Source organism: Polypterus senegalus, chromosome 3, assembly GCF_016835505.1.
Source record: "Polypterus senegalus isolate Bchr_013 chromosome 3, ASM1683550v1, whole genome shotgun sequence".
NCBI lineage: Eukaryota > Metazoa > Chordata > Cladistia > Polypteriformes > Polypteridae > Polypterus > Polypterus senegalus.
Window position 1 is genome coordinate 261,433,727 of NC_053156.1, and position 22,001 is coordinate 261,455,727.

Below are 22,001 nucleotides of genomic sequence, written 5' to 3' on the forward strand. Positions count from 1 at the left end.
GCTGTGAGTGTTTGCACATGAAGGTGGAGCCACCCCAACCAGTTACCTCATTGGTGTTCCATGGGTCATTAGGTAGAGCCCACCTGCACCCACAATTGGTTGAAAGGAGCCTGATCAGGAAAAGATGAAAAATGAGATGATGATTGCTGTTAATGAGGACAGTGAGGAGGTATTTGTGAAGATCAGAGGGCATGTGGTGTCAGTGCTGTTAAACAGTTTGAAAAAAGTAGTGTCGATGGTGGGCACAGAGTTTCTGGGGAGCAGCAGGTTCAAGTCTGTTGAGCAAACAAATGAAAGCAGATGAATACAGAGAGAGGATGCTGGGACTTTACATGGAGACAGGAGGATCCGACATGTGGTGGCATCCAGTGTGAGGACAAAGGCCTGGGAGAGCTACAGATGCAGAGTGAGGCGGCAGTTCCAGAACTCCAGCAATCACCATAACCAGTGCAGTGTGTATGTGGCCACAGCAAACAGCACCAGTGGAGCAGTTCGGGTGTGTGATGACCAATGGAGGTGGCAGATGGGAGATGTGGTGGGCTGAGCTAAAGGGACCTGGAATGACGTCCTGGTAATGGGAAACACATTTTATTGTTGTGTGTCCTCATTCATCATATTTCATCTTGGTTTCATGATTACCAATGTCCTGGGTTCAAGAGGAGCATGACCGCTGTGGGCAATCTGGGTCTCACAGCGTAACATAATGTGCTATATGAGGCTGATGTACAATGACATCCTAAAAGGAAGAATGTTTTACAACCCTATTGCTTGGTGTGTTGTTGAACAAAGTTCAAAATTCTGACTGTCTTTTTAAATGTTACGGTGTCAAGGACTTAATACATCTACGAACATGAAGCCAAGCCACAATCTTAACAACTGCGCCCTATTTAAGTGAAAAGTATTTCTGAGAATGCAAAAAGCTGTGAATTTTAGTTATGTTTTGTAAGAGGCTTTCAAATTTGTGCATCCAGCAAAAGAAGCTTCAGCATGTGAACATCGTGGCAATCAAAGTTTTTATTGCTAAGGCACAAGGAAATAATCCAAATACCTGCACATAATTCTAATGCAAATGTTTTTTTGCAGAGGTTAGAAGACACAATGCTTGAGCACAGTCAAAATACTATGCTTAAATTTTGGTTCATTTCTTCTTCTGGGCCCTGAGCACTGAGAGACCAGTTTAGCCTAACAGGTTGGCACATTCAGAGACAAGGAGCACATGAAACTGGTGAGAGTGTCAGGGCAGAGGCCAGAGCGATAACTGATTAGGGGGTCTTTTTAGTTTGCACATGTCAACAAAAAACGTTTTAATCTTACTTCATTTAAGTAGAGTTTTAAACGTGCATTGAAAGTCAAGTGTTAGCTTAATTGAAACTTACTAGATGTTTTGATCTTCAAAATAAGCCAAGTTTGCATTTCTCACTTTGGCCAAAAAGGGAATACATTTTAGTCATTACCTGTTTCAAAGATGCCTTTCTGGATGCTTTGCACGGTGGTATTGTGCAGATTTCTTGCTTTAGCTGATTTTTTTTGCTTAGGCTTGATGGTATCATGGAATCATTTAAAATGCTGTTTAGTGTATGCTTGTATTCTGTACAGTTAATTACCGGGTGTGATGTTGTCTTCTCCCATGCCTCTGTCAAGTTGGATTGCTCACCTCAGCTGCTTTCATTACCTGTAGGCCAATCCTCACCAAGTCTGAGCAACATCTGATGTGCGAGGAGCATGAAGACGAAAAAATCAACATCTACTGCCTGACCTGTGAAGTTCCCACCTGTTCCATGTGCAAAGTGTTTGGGGCTCACAAGGACTGCGAAGTTGCTCCCCTACAAAACATATACAAGCGACAAAAGGTATGAGTCCTACTGACTGGTTGGAAGTCTAATAAGCCCTTTCACCTTTAGCATGAGTAATTTCCTTTGCTCCCCAGAAAAATTTCATAACATTGAAATGCACAAATGAGTAATTCTGAACAAAAAATGAATGGGTAATATGAAAGGAGCTATTCTCAACGTTGTTTAACTGTGCTGATTTTCTGTATTGTTAAAACATTGTGTTTCACGTTCATTGCCAAGGTATAATAAAGCTCTTTCTTAATGTTATTTTTTTTCTGATGAGGCATACTGACCAGGTTTACCTTATCAGTGCTAAAACTTGGCCCCTGAGGAATATACAAAATTACATATCAGCCATACTTACTTTATTGATTATTGATAATGCAGTGAATGCCAAAAGAAGATACTTGAATGCTGCTTTTAAGGCAACATCTTTATATTTAAGACGCATCTTTATCTTTGTTTCCCCTGTGGGGGACATCTGGAGCTGTGATGCCAGCCTCGGCTAAATCTCCAACTAAACAAACTTTGTTTTACTCACTGCCATACTTAAGAACCTACTGATATCTGCTACACAAATTAACATTAATTGCATTTCTACATTTGCATTCAGTTTGTTGCCCTTATGGTCAATTGCAAAGGGATAAACAAAGACCTCCATGTCACTCACAGGTTCCTGCTTTACGCTTTAAAGTCTTCATTGTACCAGAGGGTACTTCAGGATAATGTGACACCATCTGTCAGAAGTTTGAAGCCCAACCGAAAGTAGATTAAATTAAAATGACCTTAAAAATATAACAGTAAATCAAACAAGAAACACTGAAAAGAAAGAAATGGAGGATTCTGGCCAAGTGAAACCCTGGACCTAAATTCCAATGAGTTACTGTGGGGGGAATTAGAAAAGGTCAGTGCATGCAAGACACCCCTAAAACATTGCACAGCTGAAATAATTCAGCTTGGATAAGGGGGAAAATCTTTCTCCCAGTCATTGTCAGAGACAGCAGACAGTTCTAGGAGATGCCTACTTGAGGCTTTTTCTGCCAGAGGGTCCAATACCAGCAATTAGAGCCACGGGGGCACCTACTTTTTCCACAGATATAAGTGGCATATCTGTTCATTTTTTATGTATTGTATTATTACAAAGTCAAATTTTCATTTTTTAAAATTACATTATGTTAATCTAATGGTGGGCAGCACGGTGGCACAGTGGGTAGTCTCGGGGAGACCTCCTCCCTGCATGGAGTTTGCATGTTCTCACCGTGGGTTTCCTCCGGGCGCTCCGGTTTCCTCCCACAGTCCAAAGACATGCAGGTTAGGATGACTGGCGATTCTAAATTGTCCCTAGTGTGTGCTTGGTGTGTGTGTGTGTGCCCTGCGGTGGGCTGGCGCCATGCCTGGGGTTTGTTTCCTGCCTTGTGCCCTGTGTTGGCTGGGATTGGCTCCAGCAGACCCCCGTGACCCTGTAGTTAGGATATAGCGGGTCGGATAATGGATGGATGTTTAATGGTTGTGCCAGTCTATTTTAGTTTCATATAGATTCCATTAAAAGTAAATGAAATGTCTTTTGCCTTATCAGTCATCTTTTCTTTAAAGTACGGTACACATCTTATAAATTCTGCCAAAATATGTAAACTCATGAGTACAACTGTATGTTAAAAAAGAAAAAAAAACATTTTGTTGTATATGCTTATTTTTTATAACTCTGTAAGTTTCAAGCAAAGAATTTATGGAAGAGTCACTAAAATTTGATAGACTGACAGCATGATGACATTGACTGGAGTAGACGTAGTAGATGTATTCTCATGTGTACATAATAAAGTGAAATGTCTTAATTGCATTTCTCACTCTCCAACGCCATAATAAATAGTCCTACATTATAATACATAACTTCATTTTATTTAACTATGGCACACAGCTGGGCTTGTCTCCTAACCAATGTTTCTTTATCACTTGTCAGGTGTGGAAAGCCCCTGTGGTATCATGGAATCAGTGGAGAAAATATGTTGGGCCTACTGCCGCCCATTGTGTCAAACTATAAAAGTGATCATTCAGTGGCTGAGAGAGTCTGCTGCTTGGTGGGGTCTTATGGGTCAATTTTAGTCATTCCAAGCTTGCAGTGGTGTATATGGCATGTGATTTCAAATTGTGCTCATTCATATATAGCTCACATACAAGAATGATGAATTACTTCAACAATGGCTAACCAGCCCTTAACTGTGATTGCAAAATTAAGATAGTTCTCAAGCCTTGCTTGAACAAATCTGTATTGCAGGTTTGGAAAGGATTTAGAGATTCCATCGTTATCTGTAAGATTGATTACTAATAGTGATTCCGTGAAAGTTAATGGTAGTAATTTAGGAAATTGAAGTTTTTTTACAATGAACAAAATCCCTGTGGCAAGTTGTAATCCTCACTTATTTTTTACCCCACTCTGGAAGCTGCCAATAAAAGAGAGCTCTACTCTTTGTTATTCTCCTTTAGATTTATGGGAGGCTCCTCTCATATAATGAATTATCAATAAGTGTTTTGCATTGGCTTTATTGTGAGTATTACCTTCAGTTCCCTGTAAAAGGTACAATAGCTGTTCAGTAAGACACAAATGTTACAAAGGCCACATTTGGTGATCCTGAAAGAAACCCGGGATGCTGGGATTGCATCAGTTACAGCCAGCCATGTTAGCAGTGCTGGTGCCAGGGACTGGTGATTTGTCAGTTAAAATGGAGTCTTTCCTTTTTTCATTCCCAATAAACAGTGAAGATATGAATACTCACTGCTAAAATTTGGTATTGTAAAATCAATAAGATTTATAATTCATTATGCAATTAATAACTTATGTTACTTCAGTCTTAATTTAGCAGATCCGTAAATTCTCAGGACAGCATATTTAATAATGATAATACAAGATAAACGTGCTGTATGTGGAACATCCACAAATACTGTAGTTAGGAAGCTCGGCTCACCTACTACAGAAACAATGCAATGAAAATAAAATCCCCAGCAATGCACTTTTTCATATAACTGAAACACGAAAGTTGAGAAATGACCACACATGATTATAAACAAAGAAGGCTACTACTTTGTTTCCCACTTGTAGCATTTCAATATGGAACAAAGTCAGAGTGAACAAGACGGCTGAATGTTTACACTCTACTGACGTTTGACTTATGAGGTGTGATCAAAAAGTACGGTGAATGTCGATGCAGAGCACCATCCAACAATTCAATGCAGGTTCTGACATACGAGGTGTGGCAGAAAAGTAATGAGACTGATTTTTATTTACCAAAGTTTTTATTTTTTTCAAACATCAATGTTATCCCCTTCAAAGTAGTTCCCTTGGGCAGCTACACACCGATGGAGACGTTGTTCCCACTGTTGGTAGCAGCGCTGGAAGTCTTCAACCGGTATGGTCTTCATCATGTCCGTTACACTCTTTTGGATGTTTTCTAAAGTCCAAATGACGTCCTTTGAGGACATTTTTCAGTTTAGGAAAAAAGAAAAAGTCAAACGGACTGAGGTCAGGTGAATAAGGGGGCTGGGGAACCACAGGAATGCCTTTTGAGGTCAAAAATTCTGTTATGGAGAGGGCAGTTTTTCGGCACCATTTTGGCACAGACCTTTCGCATGTGCAAATGTTCAGTCAAAATTTGATGAACAGTAAATCTGTTCAAATTTAATTGTTCACTCAACATTCTTAATGTTAAACGACGGTCTGATCTCACAAGAGTGTTCACACGTTCGATGTTTTCATTGGTTTTCGAAGTCCTCCCTGAATGGTGTTCATCTTCAACGTGTTTTCTGCCTTCCAAAATGATTTGTGCCAGCGAAAAACTTGAGCTCGGGATAAAGAATGTTCCCCATAGGCCTGTTTTAACTTTTCAAACGTCACACTTGCCGTTTAATGGCACAACGTTGCTCCAAATTCTGCTGTTCCATTTTGTGTGACGCACAACCAAAACACAACTTCGCTAATAGCAGTCACAAAAATCACGTAGTTAACGGAAGGAGTTGAAACTCGCACTGAGCTATGGGAGGGTACTGATACACGTGCTCTATCAAGGACAACAGCGCAGCGTTGCCAGATCGCTTGCAATGTTGCCAGTCTCATTACTTTTCTGCCACACCTCGTATCCATCCTAGAGTCTAGTTTGTAACAAGTTTCAATTTGTTTGACATTGTCAGTCGTTTGTGAGCCACTGTTGAGTTCAAGTGTGTTTTTCAAGTTTGTCGTTAATAATGGATATCGAGCAATACATTAACATGAAATTTTGTTTCAAATTGCAAAAAGCTCAGGAAACCCATCAAATGTTAAAATCGGTTTATGGGGCACTGCACCGACAATTAAGACCGTTTACAAGAGGTTTGATCGATTTTGTAATGGATCTGACTCGGTTGAAGATGAGAAAAGATGAGGACGTCCTTCAACATCAATAACTGAGGAAAATGTTGAAATGATTTCATTCTTCATCATGACAACGCTCCTTGTCACACATCCCTTCCAGTACGACAATTTATGTCAAATATAAACATTATGCTGTGTCCGCATCCACCTTATTGACCATGAAAGGCAAACGATTTCAATCCATTGAGGACATTCAGGCAGCCATGAGAGCCCAACTAAAGACACTCTTGAAAGAAAACTTCCAGAACTGCTACGCATAGTCGCAGGAGTGTTGAAATAAGTGCATTCAAAGTGGAGGAGAGTATTTTGAGGGTGACTAGTAATCGTAAATCTTTTATTGCAATAAACGTTTCTTTTTTAAAACAATCATCGTATTTTTTGATCACACTTCGTAATTATCTGTGTAGTTACGTATCTGAGCACTAATAAAGTGCAAAACTGAGGGGACAGAACAATTCAGACCATTTAGCCATTTGGTCTCCCTCATGGCTCCGGAACTGAGCGTTCATTTTGGGGGTCATGGTGAAGTGGTAGCTGGGGTCTTTACAGAGATGAGAGACAGCAGCACTGAGTAGAAGTTGCACATTGTCTGCATTTTCTTTGGGTATTCTGGTTTAATACTACAGTATGTCCTAATGGCGGGCAGGTTAGGCTGATGGCTGGCGATACATCGGCCTGTTATGAGTTTGTGTGTGCTCATCAGAGGGCCTTATAATGGTGTGACTCCATGGCTTCCAGAATTGACGGGGCCTCCTAATGGTGTAAAACAGATTTGGAAAATAAATGAAAGAATGATTAATATGGCAATTCTTTTTCCAATCATTACCTTCCCTGTCAATTTTCTTTGGATAAAAATATTGCCTTGTTTCTTAACTCTGCATATCACACAAGTTCAGAAGGCCTGTCCCAAATTTGGGTGTATGGGTGTAAGTTAGGCGGTACAACCGCACCCAACTTCCTGCCTACTACAACACACAATATACAACGAAAAATGGATTTCAGTCTTTTCCCTTGCAAGAATTAAAAGGGCTGGTAAATTTGGGGTTCTTAAGATGCCTAGTATTTTTTTTCAGGTTATTACTGCTAATAAGATTGGTGATAAATTAATTCACGTAGTTGTTTACGCATGGTTGCAGTAATCTGACTAAGTGAAATTTTCCCGTACATTTATTTACAAGCATAGAGTGCTATTTGGCAGTAGCTTATCATGAGACAGGTATAGGGGATCATCCATCTAGTGTGTATTAGCTTCTTCAAAAGTCCCATCCTGCAGGAACAATAGCATAACATACATTTCAGTCTTAAACATCCCCATAGAAATACTCCACTCCAAAATGATATTTGTTATATGTTACTTACTTCCTGCTAGTATTTTTCAGTCTTACTGGTGTCTCGTCTCACTTTTTCCCATGTAAGTGTCTTTGCGGCCCACCAAGGGACAGGGTCCTCCTTTGATGAATTAATTACGAACATCAGAGCATCGTTCACTTTCTTAAATCGAATTTGAAAATAAATGTCCGAGTGCAGGGAGAAGTGGGATTGTCAGAGCAGCAACCAGGCGTGATCCACTGCCTGACCCACTCACGACCCACCATAACCCAGTACCATTATAAATATAGCAACTCGAGACCCAGAAGTGTGTCACGACCCAGTGGCTGAGAAACGCTGCCAGATGTGGTTTGTAGTGAAGGCCAAGAACATTTTTTAATCTTATTTATGAATCAAGAGGACATGCAGGTGATGGGTGTAACAGAACAAGAAAGATATGGAAGAAGATGATCCACTGTGGCGACCCCTAGTGGGAGCAGCCAAAAGAAGAAGAAGATGAATCGAGATAATAAACTTCCTGATAGAATGGGCATCTATGGAAATCAACACTGGACCACAGCAAACAATGTAAAGACAGAGAGGAACAAATTTCACATTACTCATTTCACTTAATCTGAATACCCTAACCCACTCTCACCTTGGAGTACTGCATCTTCCACCCATCCTTCTGCTGATACCAACATAGGAGAGACATCCCCACCCACAATTACAGCAGCGCAGGTGAGCAGAGACCTGAGGAGACTTCGTGCCAGCAAAGCAGTGGGTCCAGATGGAGTATCACCACAACTGCTGAAGGCCTGTGCCCTGGAGCTGCGGAGTCTTCTACAGTGCATCTTCAACCTGAGCCTGGAACAGGGGAGAGTCCCGAGGCTTTGGAAAACATCTTGTATCACCCCAGTCCCAGAGGTATCATGTCCTGGTGAGCTGAATGACTTCTGGCCTGTCACTCTGACGTCACATGTGATGAAGACCATGGAGCGGCTGCTGCTTCACCACCAGAGCCACAGTTCCGCCACGCCCTCGACCCTCTGCAGTTCGCATACCAGGAGAATGTGGGAGCGAGGATGCCATCATCTATATGCTACACCGATCCCTCTCCCAATGGACAGAGGCAGTGGTGCTATAAGAATTATGTTTCTGGACTTCTCTAGTGCCTTAAACACCATCCAACCTCTGCTCCTTAGGGACAAGCTGACAGAGATGAGAGTAGATTCACACCTGGTGGCATGTATCGTGGAGCTGCAGGTCTGACATTGTGGTGGGCAACACAGGAGCGCCGCAGGGGACTGTAATTTTTCTGGTCCTGTTCAGCCTATATACATCGGACTTCCAATACAACTCGGAGTCCTGCCACGTGCAAAAGCTTGCCGATGACACTGCTATCATGGGCTGCATCAGGAGTGGGCAGGAAGAGGAGTATAGGAAGCTAATCATGGACTTAGTTAAATGGTGTGACTCAAACCACCTACAACTGAACACCAGCAAAACCAAGGAGCTGGTGGTGGAATTTAAGAGGCCCAGGCCCCTCCTGGACCCCATGATTATCAGAGGAGACTGTGCAGAGGGTGCAGACCTATAAATACCTGGGAGTGCAGCTGGATGATAAATTGGACTGGACTGCCAATACTGATGCTCTGTGCAAGAGAGGACAGAGCCGACTATACTTCACGGCTGGGGTCTTTCAACATCTGCAATAAGATGCTGCAGATGTTCTACCAGACGGTTGTGGTGAGTGCCCTCTTCTATGCGGTGGTGTGCAGGGGAGGCAGCATAAAGAAGAAGGAGGCCTCACACCTGGACAAACTGGTGAGGAAGGCAGGCTCTATCGTAGGCACAGAGCTGAACAGTTTGACATCTGTGGTGGAGCGACGGGCGCTGAGCAGGCTCCTGTCAGGATCATCTCCAGACAGAAGACTATGCGACTCTTAAGTTCCACTTTGAGGGGTAAACGTTAACATTATACTAAGTTACTGTCTGTTATACCTGCATTGTTATCACTCTTTAATTTACTATTGTTATTTATCAGTATGCTGCTGCTGGAGTAAGTGAATTTCCCCTTGGGATTAATAAAGTATCTAATCTATCTAATCTATCTAATCTATCTATCTATCTAATCTATCTATCTAACTTGAATGGAAAGCCACCAAATGTATTGCTCACAATGGAGAAAATGTAGGGATATTTTGTTAAAATTTTTGTTTAATAAAATAATTCTGGAAAATCAGAGATGTGCAGTCAAAGGAAATGCATTCATGGAGAATTGAAGACATCGTCTCTTCCCCTTGTTCATTATTCAAGAGTTCTGTCATTTTTGAGTGGAGTGCTGTATTCCTTCATTCCAATTTAGGGTCACAGAAGTCTAAAGCCTTTTCAGGCAACACCAGGTGCAAGCAGGGCCCAAATCTGGTTGAGTTGTAGGTTATACACATGCATACGCTCATGTAGGGCTAATTTAGAAGCAGCAATTAACTTAAAATTTATATTTTTTGAATTTATGGGGAGAACTGTAGTATCCAAAGAAGAAACCACTCAGAAAAATGGAGAATATACAAACAGCACACAGCAGTGCTGACGACTGTTCCATGTACTACCTTGAAAATCCTTTGCAGGATTTTCTATTTATTACGTACAGTATATTGGTATATTTCATGCTATTCAGATTACATACCTATTGGGCTGAAAGTTCCTCCTTCCATCCTCTTGTAATAAAAGCTTGGATAGGCGATATATTGGGAAAAAATAATCTTTTGTTAGGCAGACAGTGAAACTCGATCAGTGGTAAAAGGCCACATAGTGTACTGTTCATGGGGTTTATGCTGCCTAAGAAATTATATTTTTGGTCATACCCACATCTAACAGCCACACTTTTCTGTCTTAACCAAAATCAATGATGAAAGGACAATGGAACACAACATTTTAAATCTGGATTAACGTTTTAAAATAGAAAGATCGTCACTCTGGTGTTGGTTTGCACATTGAGCAGACCTTTTCAGCTGAATTCACTTTCAGGTGGCTTGTTTTGGTAAAAAGGCTGATGGTGTGGCCTGAGAGAAAAGTGTAGACATGGTGCTATGCCAGAGTGTGCTGCCTGTTTGTAACTTTATCTAATGTTTTGTGTAGAAAAGTTGTGCAAGTATCTCAATATTCTTCCACTAAACATTGGTTACAAGCAGGTTCTCCACTTTCCCATATTGTTTCTAGCTGGAGCATTCTATAAAAATGTTTGTGGCCTCATCTCTTATCGTTTCTTTGATTTCTTTTATTTTGGCCTTCTCTTGGTTACACTTAACTGTGTCCTTGTTTCATAAAATCTGTTGATCAGCTTTAAATTGTTTTTCAGACAGTGCATATAGAGACCGTGGCGAGTTAGTTTCTTTTTTCTTTTTTTATAAGTATATGTAGTGTCCATTGTGAGCTTTCCATAAAAGTCCAGACAGTCAAACCTAGCCAAACTTATAATCACACAAAGTTGGAATATTGTTTGTCAAAGCTCGAGGTATATTGTTTAATTAAATGTTAGAAATTCAGTATTTTAACCAAAATTCGGGTTCATTAGACTCAGGAGTCATTCTTTTATTTGACAATAGTATTTGTGCATATACCAAACCATGCAGCAATTCTGTGGTGACCATGACATCACACGTCACATGTAATAGCATTAGTGGACTTGTCATGTGAACAGAACGCAGTGAAATTTCTGTCTGGCAAATCCATTCAACATGCATCAAGTCACTACTTTTCAAGGCATTACATGCATAACAGCAAGTAATGTCATAATAGCCATGCTCTCTAAAATGGTGGCACCCATGAAAAAATACATACAAAAAATCACCGTGATTGGTATTTCACCATAGAAGTGATAGAATATAAGCTAACAAAAAAAACAAAAACACAGTATTTGTATAATTAATAGATGAAACTTTACCTGGTCACGTATGTATACACTCCTTTGCAGGCTCAGTCAAGGTATGTAATAACCCTCTGAGATGTGTGGAAACCATACTCCCAAACACAGACAGACTGACACCAGGATGTCCAAAACACACTCCTTTATTTTATCTCTGGGCACCACAATGCCTTATCTCACCAACTCTCTTGCTTTCTTCCTCTTTCTCTTCTTTCTCTCTTTCTTTCTCTTTCTTTCTTTCCTTCTTTTTGACCTCCTTCCTCCTCCTCCTCCTCCTCTTAAGCTTCCTCTCCTTCCTCCCAACTCTGGCTCAATGTCTGGAAGGAGGCGGCCCCTTTTATCATGACCGGGATGAGCCCCAGGTGCTCCCCTTGACGTCACTTCCTGGTGTGGCGGAAGTGTCAGGAAAGCACCTGGAAGCACTCCGGGCCTTCTGGGAATTATTTCCGGCAGCACTTCCTGGTGTGGCGGAAGTGCTGCCATCCAGGATTCTCCAATTGTCCGGGCGCCCCCTGGTGGTGGCCAAGTCCTCTCACGGGCATCCCAGTTCCATCTTTGTGGCTCCCAAACAGACCCGGACGGCTGCCCTTTCGTGGCCGAGGAGAAGTATTGTCCTAGTTGGGGACTGTCCAGGCATCCCGGCCGGGCAGTGTCCCCGTACATTTGTGACAGATGACAGGGTTAGGGTTAGTGCCATGAAGCTGCCCAGTGAGGGCATTTGACCCCACCCCTTCCGATCCAGGCACTGTAAAATCCTGGATGTCCAGGAAGCAGGTGTCATAACTGGATTGGGCGACCTTCCCCCCGGAGAGAGGTTCACTAGTAGCGACTAAAGCCATCCAGCAATTTATTAACCTGAGTTTCCTAGTTTCCTACACATGGAGCTTTTTTGTTTTGCTTTGTCCTCAGGCAATAAAAAGGACAACCTGGTTGGCGCCCTAAAATTTCTTTCTGTTTTCAAAACTGTCACTCCTGCACCCAGTCACAGTCTCCAGGGAGAAATGTGGCTGTTTACAGAAGGTCAGTAAATATTATTATAACAAACAACAATCCTCTCTCAAAAGCACAACAGAAAGAAAGAAAAAAAGGAAATTTTGAATTTTGCCAATAATAAAAAAGCAGTCACAATCACAGAGAGGCATTATAACCAAGTATTGCCATTAGTATAAAGGAGCCCCAGTAGCGTTTCTTTACACACTTCTGCTGATTAATTCATTAGTTGAAAGTACTCAATGTTAGATCCATGCCCTGGTGCCCACAGCTGTGGTCACCCACCCCTGTTGAGATCTCTAATAATTGTAAGTGTAAGTGAGATGGGTGAAGGCAAGTGAGGATACAACATTTTACTGATTCAAAAAGTGCATGTTTAGTGAAGCCGCTAGTGTTCAGTCATTAAATCCTTAAATAAATAAATCCATAAAAACAGTGCTGTGAGGAAATACAATAAATAGATAAAACACAGAGGTAAAATCCCAACTCGATATCCTGTACTTCCTATCAGCAGCAAACATCTCATCTCCTCTGCTCTCACAGACCTTGATCTCCTCAGTTCTTTCCCTTTCTCTCAAGCCCTCAATCTCCTCTGCTCTTTACTGCTGTTTAGCAGGTTTGGACCGTTTCCATAGAACAGCATTCCACATTCCCTTGGAGGTTTTCGTATGACTGGTTCAAAACATCCACTCTCTCTTCCTCTTTCTGGTTCTTCCTCTGGTTTTCTTTCATTCTACCCCCTTCATTTTTTTCTTTTACTACGACATTTCATACCATTTTTGTCGGCGCTGCACTTATCTCCACCAGGAGCTGCTGATGAGGGTCATCTGCGCTGCTCCCTCAATTGCACATGCATATTTAATTAGCCAGCCCCTCACTCTCTGCTCCATGTCAGCGAGTCTTACTTTTACACACACATAAATCTACACTCGAGAGTGTGAAAAGCACCTGTCCAATTTAAACCTGTGCTCCTGCCATTTTGCAATGGCACCGTGACTCGGAGTATCACAGCCAGGAAGAGGACGTCCAGCATCGTTCATAATGTCTTCATGTTTTCCTCCACTCCTACCTCCAGTGGGTCAAGCGTGCATCCAGTAACTATAAGCCTGCCTTTTTAATTAACTCATTGATTCGGTGGGCCTCCTGTGAAGCGATGTTAACCTTAATAATATATAAATGTGAGGTAAATTATGTCAATAGCACCATTTAAAGCACAACTTACAGTACTGGATTGATTATGGATTATATTTACCACTTACCAAATTGTGTAAAAAGTTAACACTGTGCCATTGACACACCTCATAAATAAGACAACTAGGCAGATTGAAGGCAAACACACAATTGATGTAGAATGAATCTGAATTTGAGCCTAAACCAGGGTTGCCAGATTTCCAGAATCACAGATTGGGACAGCCGCCATTTTAAGCGGCCAAAATAAAAAAAATGTTAAGGAACTAAGACAAAAATAGATCATCTTATTTAAATTATAATTATAGATACATAAAAATGTATAATCTAAACATATATGAATAAGTACATGCTGTATATAGAAGAGAACACATATAAAATAGTCCCAGAATAATCATCACTTCACTTTCAAAACAAATTAAAAATGAGCACGAGCAGCCATGATGAGCACGAGAAACATACAACGACACGAGCACAAATGATTCAAGCACTCGGATTCAGCTGACAGTCACAAGCTTTATTTATAAAAGTTGGTATGCCAGGCTGTCTACAAAAATACAGGACTAGTCAAAATGAAAGAGCAGATTTCAAAAATGTATTTCAAACAAACTGTATAAGACAGAAACACATTCTGCACATCACTGGATAGAGGAAACTTCAAAGTTTGGTCCTATGGTCCTTGAGGTTGCATGCACTCAACATGAGCACCATGTGTAACACGACAAACATCATAATGGTAGACCATTTCTTGCCACACTCAAGTCAACTGGTCCCTAGTTGCTAAATTCACAGCTTCGTAAATTTGGTATTGCAAATCTTGAAGATTAGCAGGCGTAGGTGGAACCCTCATTTTTTAATGTGCCTCCATAGATAAAAATCGCAGGAGGTATGCAGACCTGGGAGGCCACAGACAATGAGCAAGATCTTGTTGTCCACCTCTTCTAATCCATCATCCTGGAATGGTGTCGTTCAGGTAACGCCAAACCTCCAAGTGAAAATGAGGTGGGGTACCATTTTACATGAAAATGAAGTCATTCAAATCTTCTTGAAGTTGGGGAAACAACCAGTTTTGTAGTATGTACAGGTATAAAAATCCAGTCACAGTTTGCTCTCCAAAAAAAAAAAAATGTCCATAAACTTTGCTTGCAAAAATGGCACAAAACACATTTACCTTTGGTGAGTCTGATTTCTCTTGTGGTGTTGTTGCCATATTACTATAAACGAGAAACAGTGCTTGGTGGCATTCACAGGTAATTTTAGACAGGCTTTTAAACTTTGAACTTTCCTCTACCCAGTGATGTGCAGAATATGTTTCTGTCTTATACATTTTGTTTGACATACATTTTTGAAATCTGCTCTTTCATTTTGAATAGTCCTGTATATAGATATTCAATATAAAAATTGAATTAAGATTTTTTTTCTACATATAATTTTTATTCATTCTGGATTTTCAGAGGCAATGCAGGACTCACTGAACTCGGGACAGTCCTACTCAAATTGGGCAACCCTGGCATGTACCATCTGACTGAGGGGATCTTTAATTATATAATTTATATAATTCATATAATTATATTGACCTCTCTGCAAGGAACTCGCAGACTGTGCTCTCTAATAATGAAGGTTTGATATTTTACAGTGGTGCTTGAAAGTTTGTGAACCCTTTAGAATTTTCTATATTTCTGCGTAAATATGACCTAAAACATCATCAGATGGGCGGCACGGTGGCGCAGTGGGTAGTGCTGCTGCCTCGCAGTTAGGAGACCTGGGTTCACTTCCTGGGTCCTCCCTGCGTGGAGTTTGCATGTTTTCCTCGTGTCTGCGTACTCGGTTTTCTCCCACAGTCCAAAGACATGCAGGTTAGGTACATTGGTAATTTGAAATTGTCCCTGGTGTGTGTGTGTGTGTGCCCTGCGGTGGGCTGGCGCCCTGCCCTGTGTTTGTTTCCTGCCTTGCACCCTGTGTTGGCTGGAATTGGCTCCGGCAGACCCCCGTGACCCTGTTGTTAGGATATAGCGGGTTGGATAATGGATGGATGGACATCATCAGGTTTTCACTCAAGTCCTAAAAGTAGATAAAGAGAAACCAGTTCAACAAATGAGACAAAAATATTATACTTGGTCATTTATTTATTAATTATTAAGGAAAATGATCAAATATTACATATTCATTCGGAAGAGTCTTGCCTGCTTAGGTCTGTCCATTGCACTCTTTGTGATTGATGGGTCCTGAAGACATGAGGGTGGTACAAATGTGGTCAGCTGTGTTTCAGGTGGACTACATTAACACATGAACACATTTTAAATATAGTTGACTGTATGTTTTAGCAGTGCTCTTTGTTTAGTTTGCCTAAGAAGAGCATAAAGAAATCCGACAAACCAAAGGGGACCAATTAGTCTATCAAGCGCGTTTGGTTAGCTAATAGCTAAGTTGGCCAAATGTTTCATCCAGATGCCTTTTTAAAGAAGCAGAATGATTTTGTGTTTGTGCTAAAGTGTTCATTACCTCCTTCTCTTGGGTAAAGCAGTTGCACCGTGCCATTGACGGATGTTAATGCTGGATCTTACTGTTTGTTGTGAAGGAGACATCAGTCAGTTTGCGTCAGTTTATAGAACTATGTGAACACAGACATGCCTTCTGGTGTCAGGATGATGGATCTACAGTGCTACAGGCAACCTTAAAAAAAATAAAAAATAAAAGGTTTAACAGTTTGGGGTAAATAATGAAGCATTATGATCTAATGAATACAGTGTAATGTGCTTTCTATTCTTGTAAAAGAAGAGCTAACAAATCAATAGTGAACTTTGGTTGATTGCTTTTCTAAGAGACAGCTTCAGACATTTGGTGTGTTTTTTTGTTAATCTTATTTTCGATTTCCCTGTAGTATACTAAAAATAATTCAGCCAGATTTTCCTTCTGTTTCCTTTACTTTGTGACTAATCACATTAAATCCACCCCTGCATAACCTGCGTTATATGTGCTCTGATATGCTTTTCAAGGGCAGGAACTACCTTAGTCACAGCGTAAGAGTAAAATGCTTGAAACTCGAGCAAAACTTTTTAGAGCATAGCAGAGGAAATTGGAATTGTAGATCTTGTGTTTTGCATGACAATTGATTTTCTGTGCAAAATTGGAGGATTCCACTGCCTTCGTACAGAAGATATGGATTCTTTTTAAATTTATCTTAGTATCTGAGTGAAGATCTAAACGTTTTGAATCTGACAGGTTAAGAAAAATATTAAACATGTTTTATTTTTTCGACACTGATACACGTGTTGAAAATGCGTTTCCATTGAATTGAATTCAGCGGGTTTCCTCATCGCTATAATTAACCTTACATACGTCTTGGGTTGCGGGAAGAGACTGGCTTATCCAGGTACTTCAGGCTCCACTGCCTGCTTATTGTAATTTTATTGTATTGTCATTTTATTTAACTTTATTGTCAATTATATATATTTTGTTTCATTTAGTATTTTTCCAAATTGTAGCAAAATACAAACTCATTTAATGAAACAGCATTTTGTTCATAATTCTGTAAACACTTGCATGGACAGTCACCTCAAAGCGGTGCTTTTCCATGACACCTCGAATTAAATGGCTTCTCTTCCTTGTTCAGCTGCTCTTCTGTTGCTGAGCTGACAGCTTCTTCATTGATTTAGTGCATTGCATGTAGGCGCCCCTATGGATTAGGCGAGAGCTGGTAGTTACATGGGCCCAAGTGTGGAGAACAGGGTTGGTGAGAGCAGACCTCTCTTTGAACAAACACACAGTTGCAGAGCAGCATGTGCCGCACATGCAATATGAGGAGTGGCTGGAAGAACCCAAACTCTCCTCTTTAAGTCAGTGGGAAACTGATGTGTTATATTATTTAAAATTGGAAAAATCAAATACTCAGTTAGAGGATCTGTACAGACTTTTTCAAAACATGGCAGGATCTAATCAGTAATATTTTAAAATAAGTTTATAAAGCACAGAGAATTTATTAATTTAGGTATTTTTACAAGCCTTAAATTTTACACCGCTTGGCTTGCTCTCTCTCAGGGTGGGGATCGATCTGTTCTTAGCATAATTCTTTTTGTAAAAACTTGATTGCTATGTATTGATTGTAATAAAATTAATAAATAAAAATATATATATATGAGGTGTGGCATTAATGTGTAGAAGAAAGAAAGGTGGTCAATAGCTTTCTTCATGGAGACCCACGGCACAGGCCAGAGGCCTCAGGAGCACAGGGGCCCACGATGTTTCTGATGTCTATATATATTTCTGTTTTGCTATCAAAGCAGGGACCTCAGCACACTACTTTGCCTGGGGGCTTATGATGCTGTTAAGATGGCCTTGTGCAAACACCAAAACATATCATTGTAACATTAGCTGAACACAATGATCTGCCCCCCAAAATATTTTGCTTCTGCCAAAAGTTTTACGCGGTCGTTATAGATTTGATGGAGACAAATCCAAATCTGTCAAAAACTGCAATCCAAGAATCGCTCTATCACATTCAGATTTTGAGAAATAAAGGTTTAAAACGAAAAAAAAAACACTTTTGGAGAAAGAAAAATATATTTTTTTTTATAAATGCTTTATTTAGGCACATATAATTGTTTTGAATATAATCTTCTTTTTCTTCTTTTGGCTGTTCCCTTCAGGGGTCGCCACAGCGGATCATCTTCTTCCATATCTTTCTGTCCTCTGCATCTTGTTCTGTTACACCCATCACCTGCATGTCCTCTCTCACCACATCCTCCTTTCCTCTTGCCTGGCAGCTCCATCCCCAGCACATTTCTCCCAATATACCCGGTGTCTTTCCTCTGCACATTTCCAAACCAATAATAGGTCTCCTAACATAGACTCACTCCACTTTCCACTTGAACGTCTCCCCATTTGAGTCTCTCCCGAGTTCATCGTAGGTCACTCTCATGCTCTTTTACTATTTGCTTACTTATTACCTGGCTAAGGCAATGAATGGATCAACCTGACGCTTGTACATTTCTGTTCAAATGATATAAACAACTTTCTCTTTTCTGGACAATAAAAAAGCCATCTTTCTAAACTTTTAAATATAAAGTCCTGGATTATTTGAAGAAATGACAAAAGGGATAAAAACACTGACTAAGAGCAAAAAATGTGTGGCAGTACTTGATTTTGGGTCATTTCCACCTCAGCTAATGTTAGGAGCGAGGAAGACTGACATTTTTTAGCTCAAAATATTCTTCAAGTAATATATTGAGCATGAAAACTACTTAATGCCATAAAACAAAATCAACAATTTTTCTTAAAACAAAATTTTTCTCTTAATCTGATATTTTGTGGAAACAGTTTGTGGTAGAGAGATTTCATTTTCAGAAATAGATTCAGTACACCAATATTTAAATAATGCACCGATACTTTTATTAAGTTTTGCACAGATCAGTTGTTATGTGTGTCTTTTGAGGCATGAACGTAATAAGGATTAGACCCTCAACCTCATAAACACTTCACATGCTTTCTTTGGTGAGAGTCACCATCTTCGCATGCTTTTTCCTGCTGATGCTCTTCAGTTTTCAATGCTTGGCATTTTCGACTGTAATTTCCTCCGCCTCCATTCAGAGAAGACTATGGATATGCAAAAGGAGCCCAGAATAGTGGGACTGTATTTTAACCTGCTATGGTTAATCTCAATGGACAGAGAATATTTTGAATGAGACAAATAACATTTTAATTTCTGCGCAATTGTCCCTCCTCACTTCCCTCTCTGCTGCTAATGCATTGCTTGTTACACAAAAATGGTGTAGTAAGGCCAACATCCTTGAGTGAAGATTCAACCTGACTGTTTTAGTTTAGATCAGAAGTGGACATCTGAGATTAAAACAGAATTCAGTAGCACATGTGAAAGTCACCTGTGTCTGATATAAAAAATTGGATACAATGTTTTTTGTTATCTTTGTCAGATAGGTAAAATATATATATTTAAAAAAAAAAAAAAACCTCTGTGTCAGGTCGCATTAGAGTGGTAGTGTAAACATGGCTTTGGAGAATTGCTTATGGAATTGCACAGGCGTCAAAAATTCTTTATAGTTAACAAATAGATTTTGGTTACTGTGACATGCAACATTTCAAGCACTGATTCTGATCATGGGAGACCAGAGTCAATCCCGTCAGCATGAGGTGCAAGGTAAGGCATGTTTGTGTTTTACTTAAGATCGTACTTAAAACCCTTTGTCACTAAAGCAGTATTTAATCTCATTCATAAATGAAAGAGTGAACTGACCCACTCGTTATTTTTAATGTCATTTTTGTTTAAACTTTTGCCTGCGATTCTGTCTCTGAAAAACAGAGGTTGCCTTAAGCAGATCACCAAAAAACACTGATACTGTTATTTTGATAACGTAATAATAATACTGATGATAATATTAATAGGTTTATGTTGCAATATCAATAAATAATTAGAACGTTTAAAAAATTGATGGATGAATAATGTAGGCTATAAATCCGTGCAAAAGGGTATCTTTTGCATAATTTGAGTCCATAGTGAGTTTGATTAGTTAACTAATTATGTCACTGCTTAGTACCAGCAGCGACAATGGCAGCTGTCCAGTGAAGTGTGCAAGGCAACCGGAGACGCTGTTTGAAACAGCACTGTCCAAGAAGCAAAATTGCAGGTCTGCATGCTCTTTTCTAGGTGGACATGAACCCCTTGGATCATCTCAGTAATCAATAACTTGAGTATTTGAAGGTGTCAGTAGGGCAGCTATAGTGGTAATGTGGGATTATAACTAATGACTAACAGAAGTTCCTTTTTGTTTCAGCCAATGTTCATACCCCAGATTAGTCTGCCCCTTCCAGAGGCTCTCATCATTACGCTCATAGAAGAGGTAGTCATAACAGTACTTGCTTCTAATTTAATTTAAACTGGGTCTTTAAACACCATCATCTATTGTATTTCCTATCACTCTGGTGTCTTTTTTCCAATGACTTTACGGTCATCTGCTGTCTTTGAATTCTTCCTTCTGTATGTTGTTTTGCTGTCAGTGCTCTATAAAGTGAAGGCATTGTGTGATGCTTTTAAATAAATGGTTCTTGGCCAATGATGTGGGCTGCAGTCTGTCTCTCAGTCGACTGAATCACTCCATTCCTCTGTATGCTATACATGTGATTAGAAGCTCCAGGCCGATACCAGTCATGTTAATCTTTATTTCTTCTTTTTCCAGTCTGAGCTGAGTGATGGCATTGCTGTGCTGGTGGCAGGGAACGACCGTATCCAGGCTATGATTACTCAGCTTGAGGATATCTGCAAAACCATCGAGGTAACTACAATAAGACTATTGGGGGCTGCTGTGACTCTTTTTTTCATTTTGTATTTTATATAATAAAAAACACAACTTGAGGAAACAACTTGAGGAAAATATATTAAATTTCACAAATGAGGAAAGGAAATACACTTCGTCAAACTTAATTAGCTAAAGTGTGCCAATATCTGACTATTTGATTAATATACTATATGCTTAACTACATGGCAACTGCCTGAACTTTTACAAAACTTCTAATGGTATTCTCAACTACATGGTCACTGTTAAGCTGGGAAAATTTGTGCTGGATTAACTTTATCAACGTGTTAGGAATTTGGCTAAACTCACTCATTTCTGGCTCCCTTATTGTCTGGTGTGGAGTCTGCATGGCTTTTCTCGGTATATTTCAGTTTCCTTACATACCCCAATAATTTACATTAGAAGTTAATTAACAACTCATAATATAAATGGGTATGTGGATAAAAGTGGAAACAGTGGAAGAAATACATTGGAAATAAATTAAGGAAAGAAAATATTTAAATTAAAATATTTATAGTATTTGCGGTGGTCTGGCACCCTGCCCAGGGTTTGTTTCCTGCCTTGCACCCTGTGTTGGCTGGGATTGGCTCCAGCAGATCCCCGTGACCCTGTAGTTAGGATATAGCGGGTTGGATAATGGATAGATGGATATTTATAGTATTTAAACAATCAATCAACACAAAGAACCAGGCAGGAGGAAGTTTGTTCATGCATCAATAATTTCTCTTCATGAAGAGGGAGCACCCATTCATAGTTTTCTGCCAAGGGATGGGCTGAGGCTCATACTTATTGCCTACTGAATTTGTGTAACAGTGCTGAATTAATCCTGACATTGGTTAAAAGACGTGAGGTGTTTTTCAGAGAGCATAACCAGCTTATATACCCCAAAATAAAGTCTCATTCCACTTTGTTCTTGTTCTTCTCCATATTTCTTAAGCTCAGCTCATACCCTTCTTTTATGAAATTTTCTGTGTAAATGACATTTGCCAAGTCTTACTGGGTATATAACATCAACCAGTTCCTTAAAACACCACCTAAAACATTCTGTCTCC

At 40.0% G+C, this 22,001-nt stretch overlaps 1 protein-coding gene across 3 annotated transcripts in view; it reads left to right on the forward strand.

Annotated features, from left to right (window-relative positions):
* The window catches only part of trim54 (tripartite motif containing 54), a 131,661-nt gene that overhangs the window by 39,855 nt on the left and 69,805 nt on the right, over positions 1 to 22,001 (forward strand). For all 3 annotated transcript variants that reach the window (XM_039749005.1, XM_039749006.1, XM_039749008.1), the window contains exons 3-4: positions 1,679 to 1,850; positions 20,833 to 20,928. In XM_039749005.1, coding sequence (XP_039604939.1) covers positions 1,679 to 1,850; positions 20,833 to 20,928 — 268 coding nt within the window. The remainder of the gene's footprint in view (positions 1 to 1,678; positions 1,851 to 20,832; positions 20,929 to 22,001) is intronic.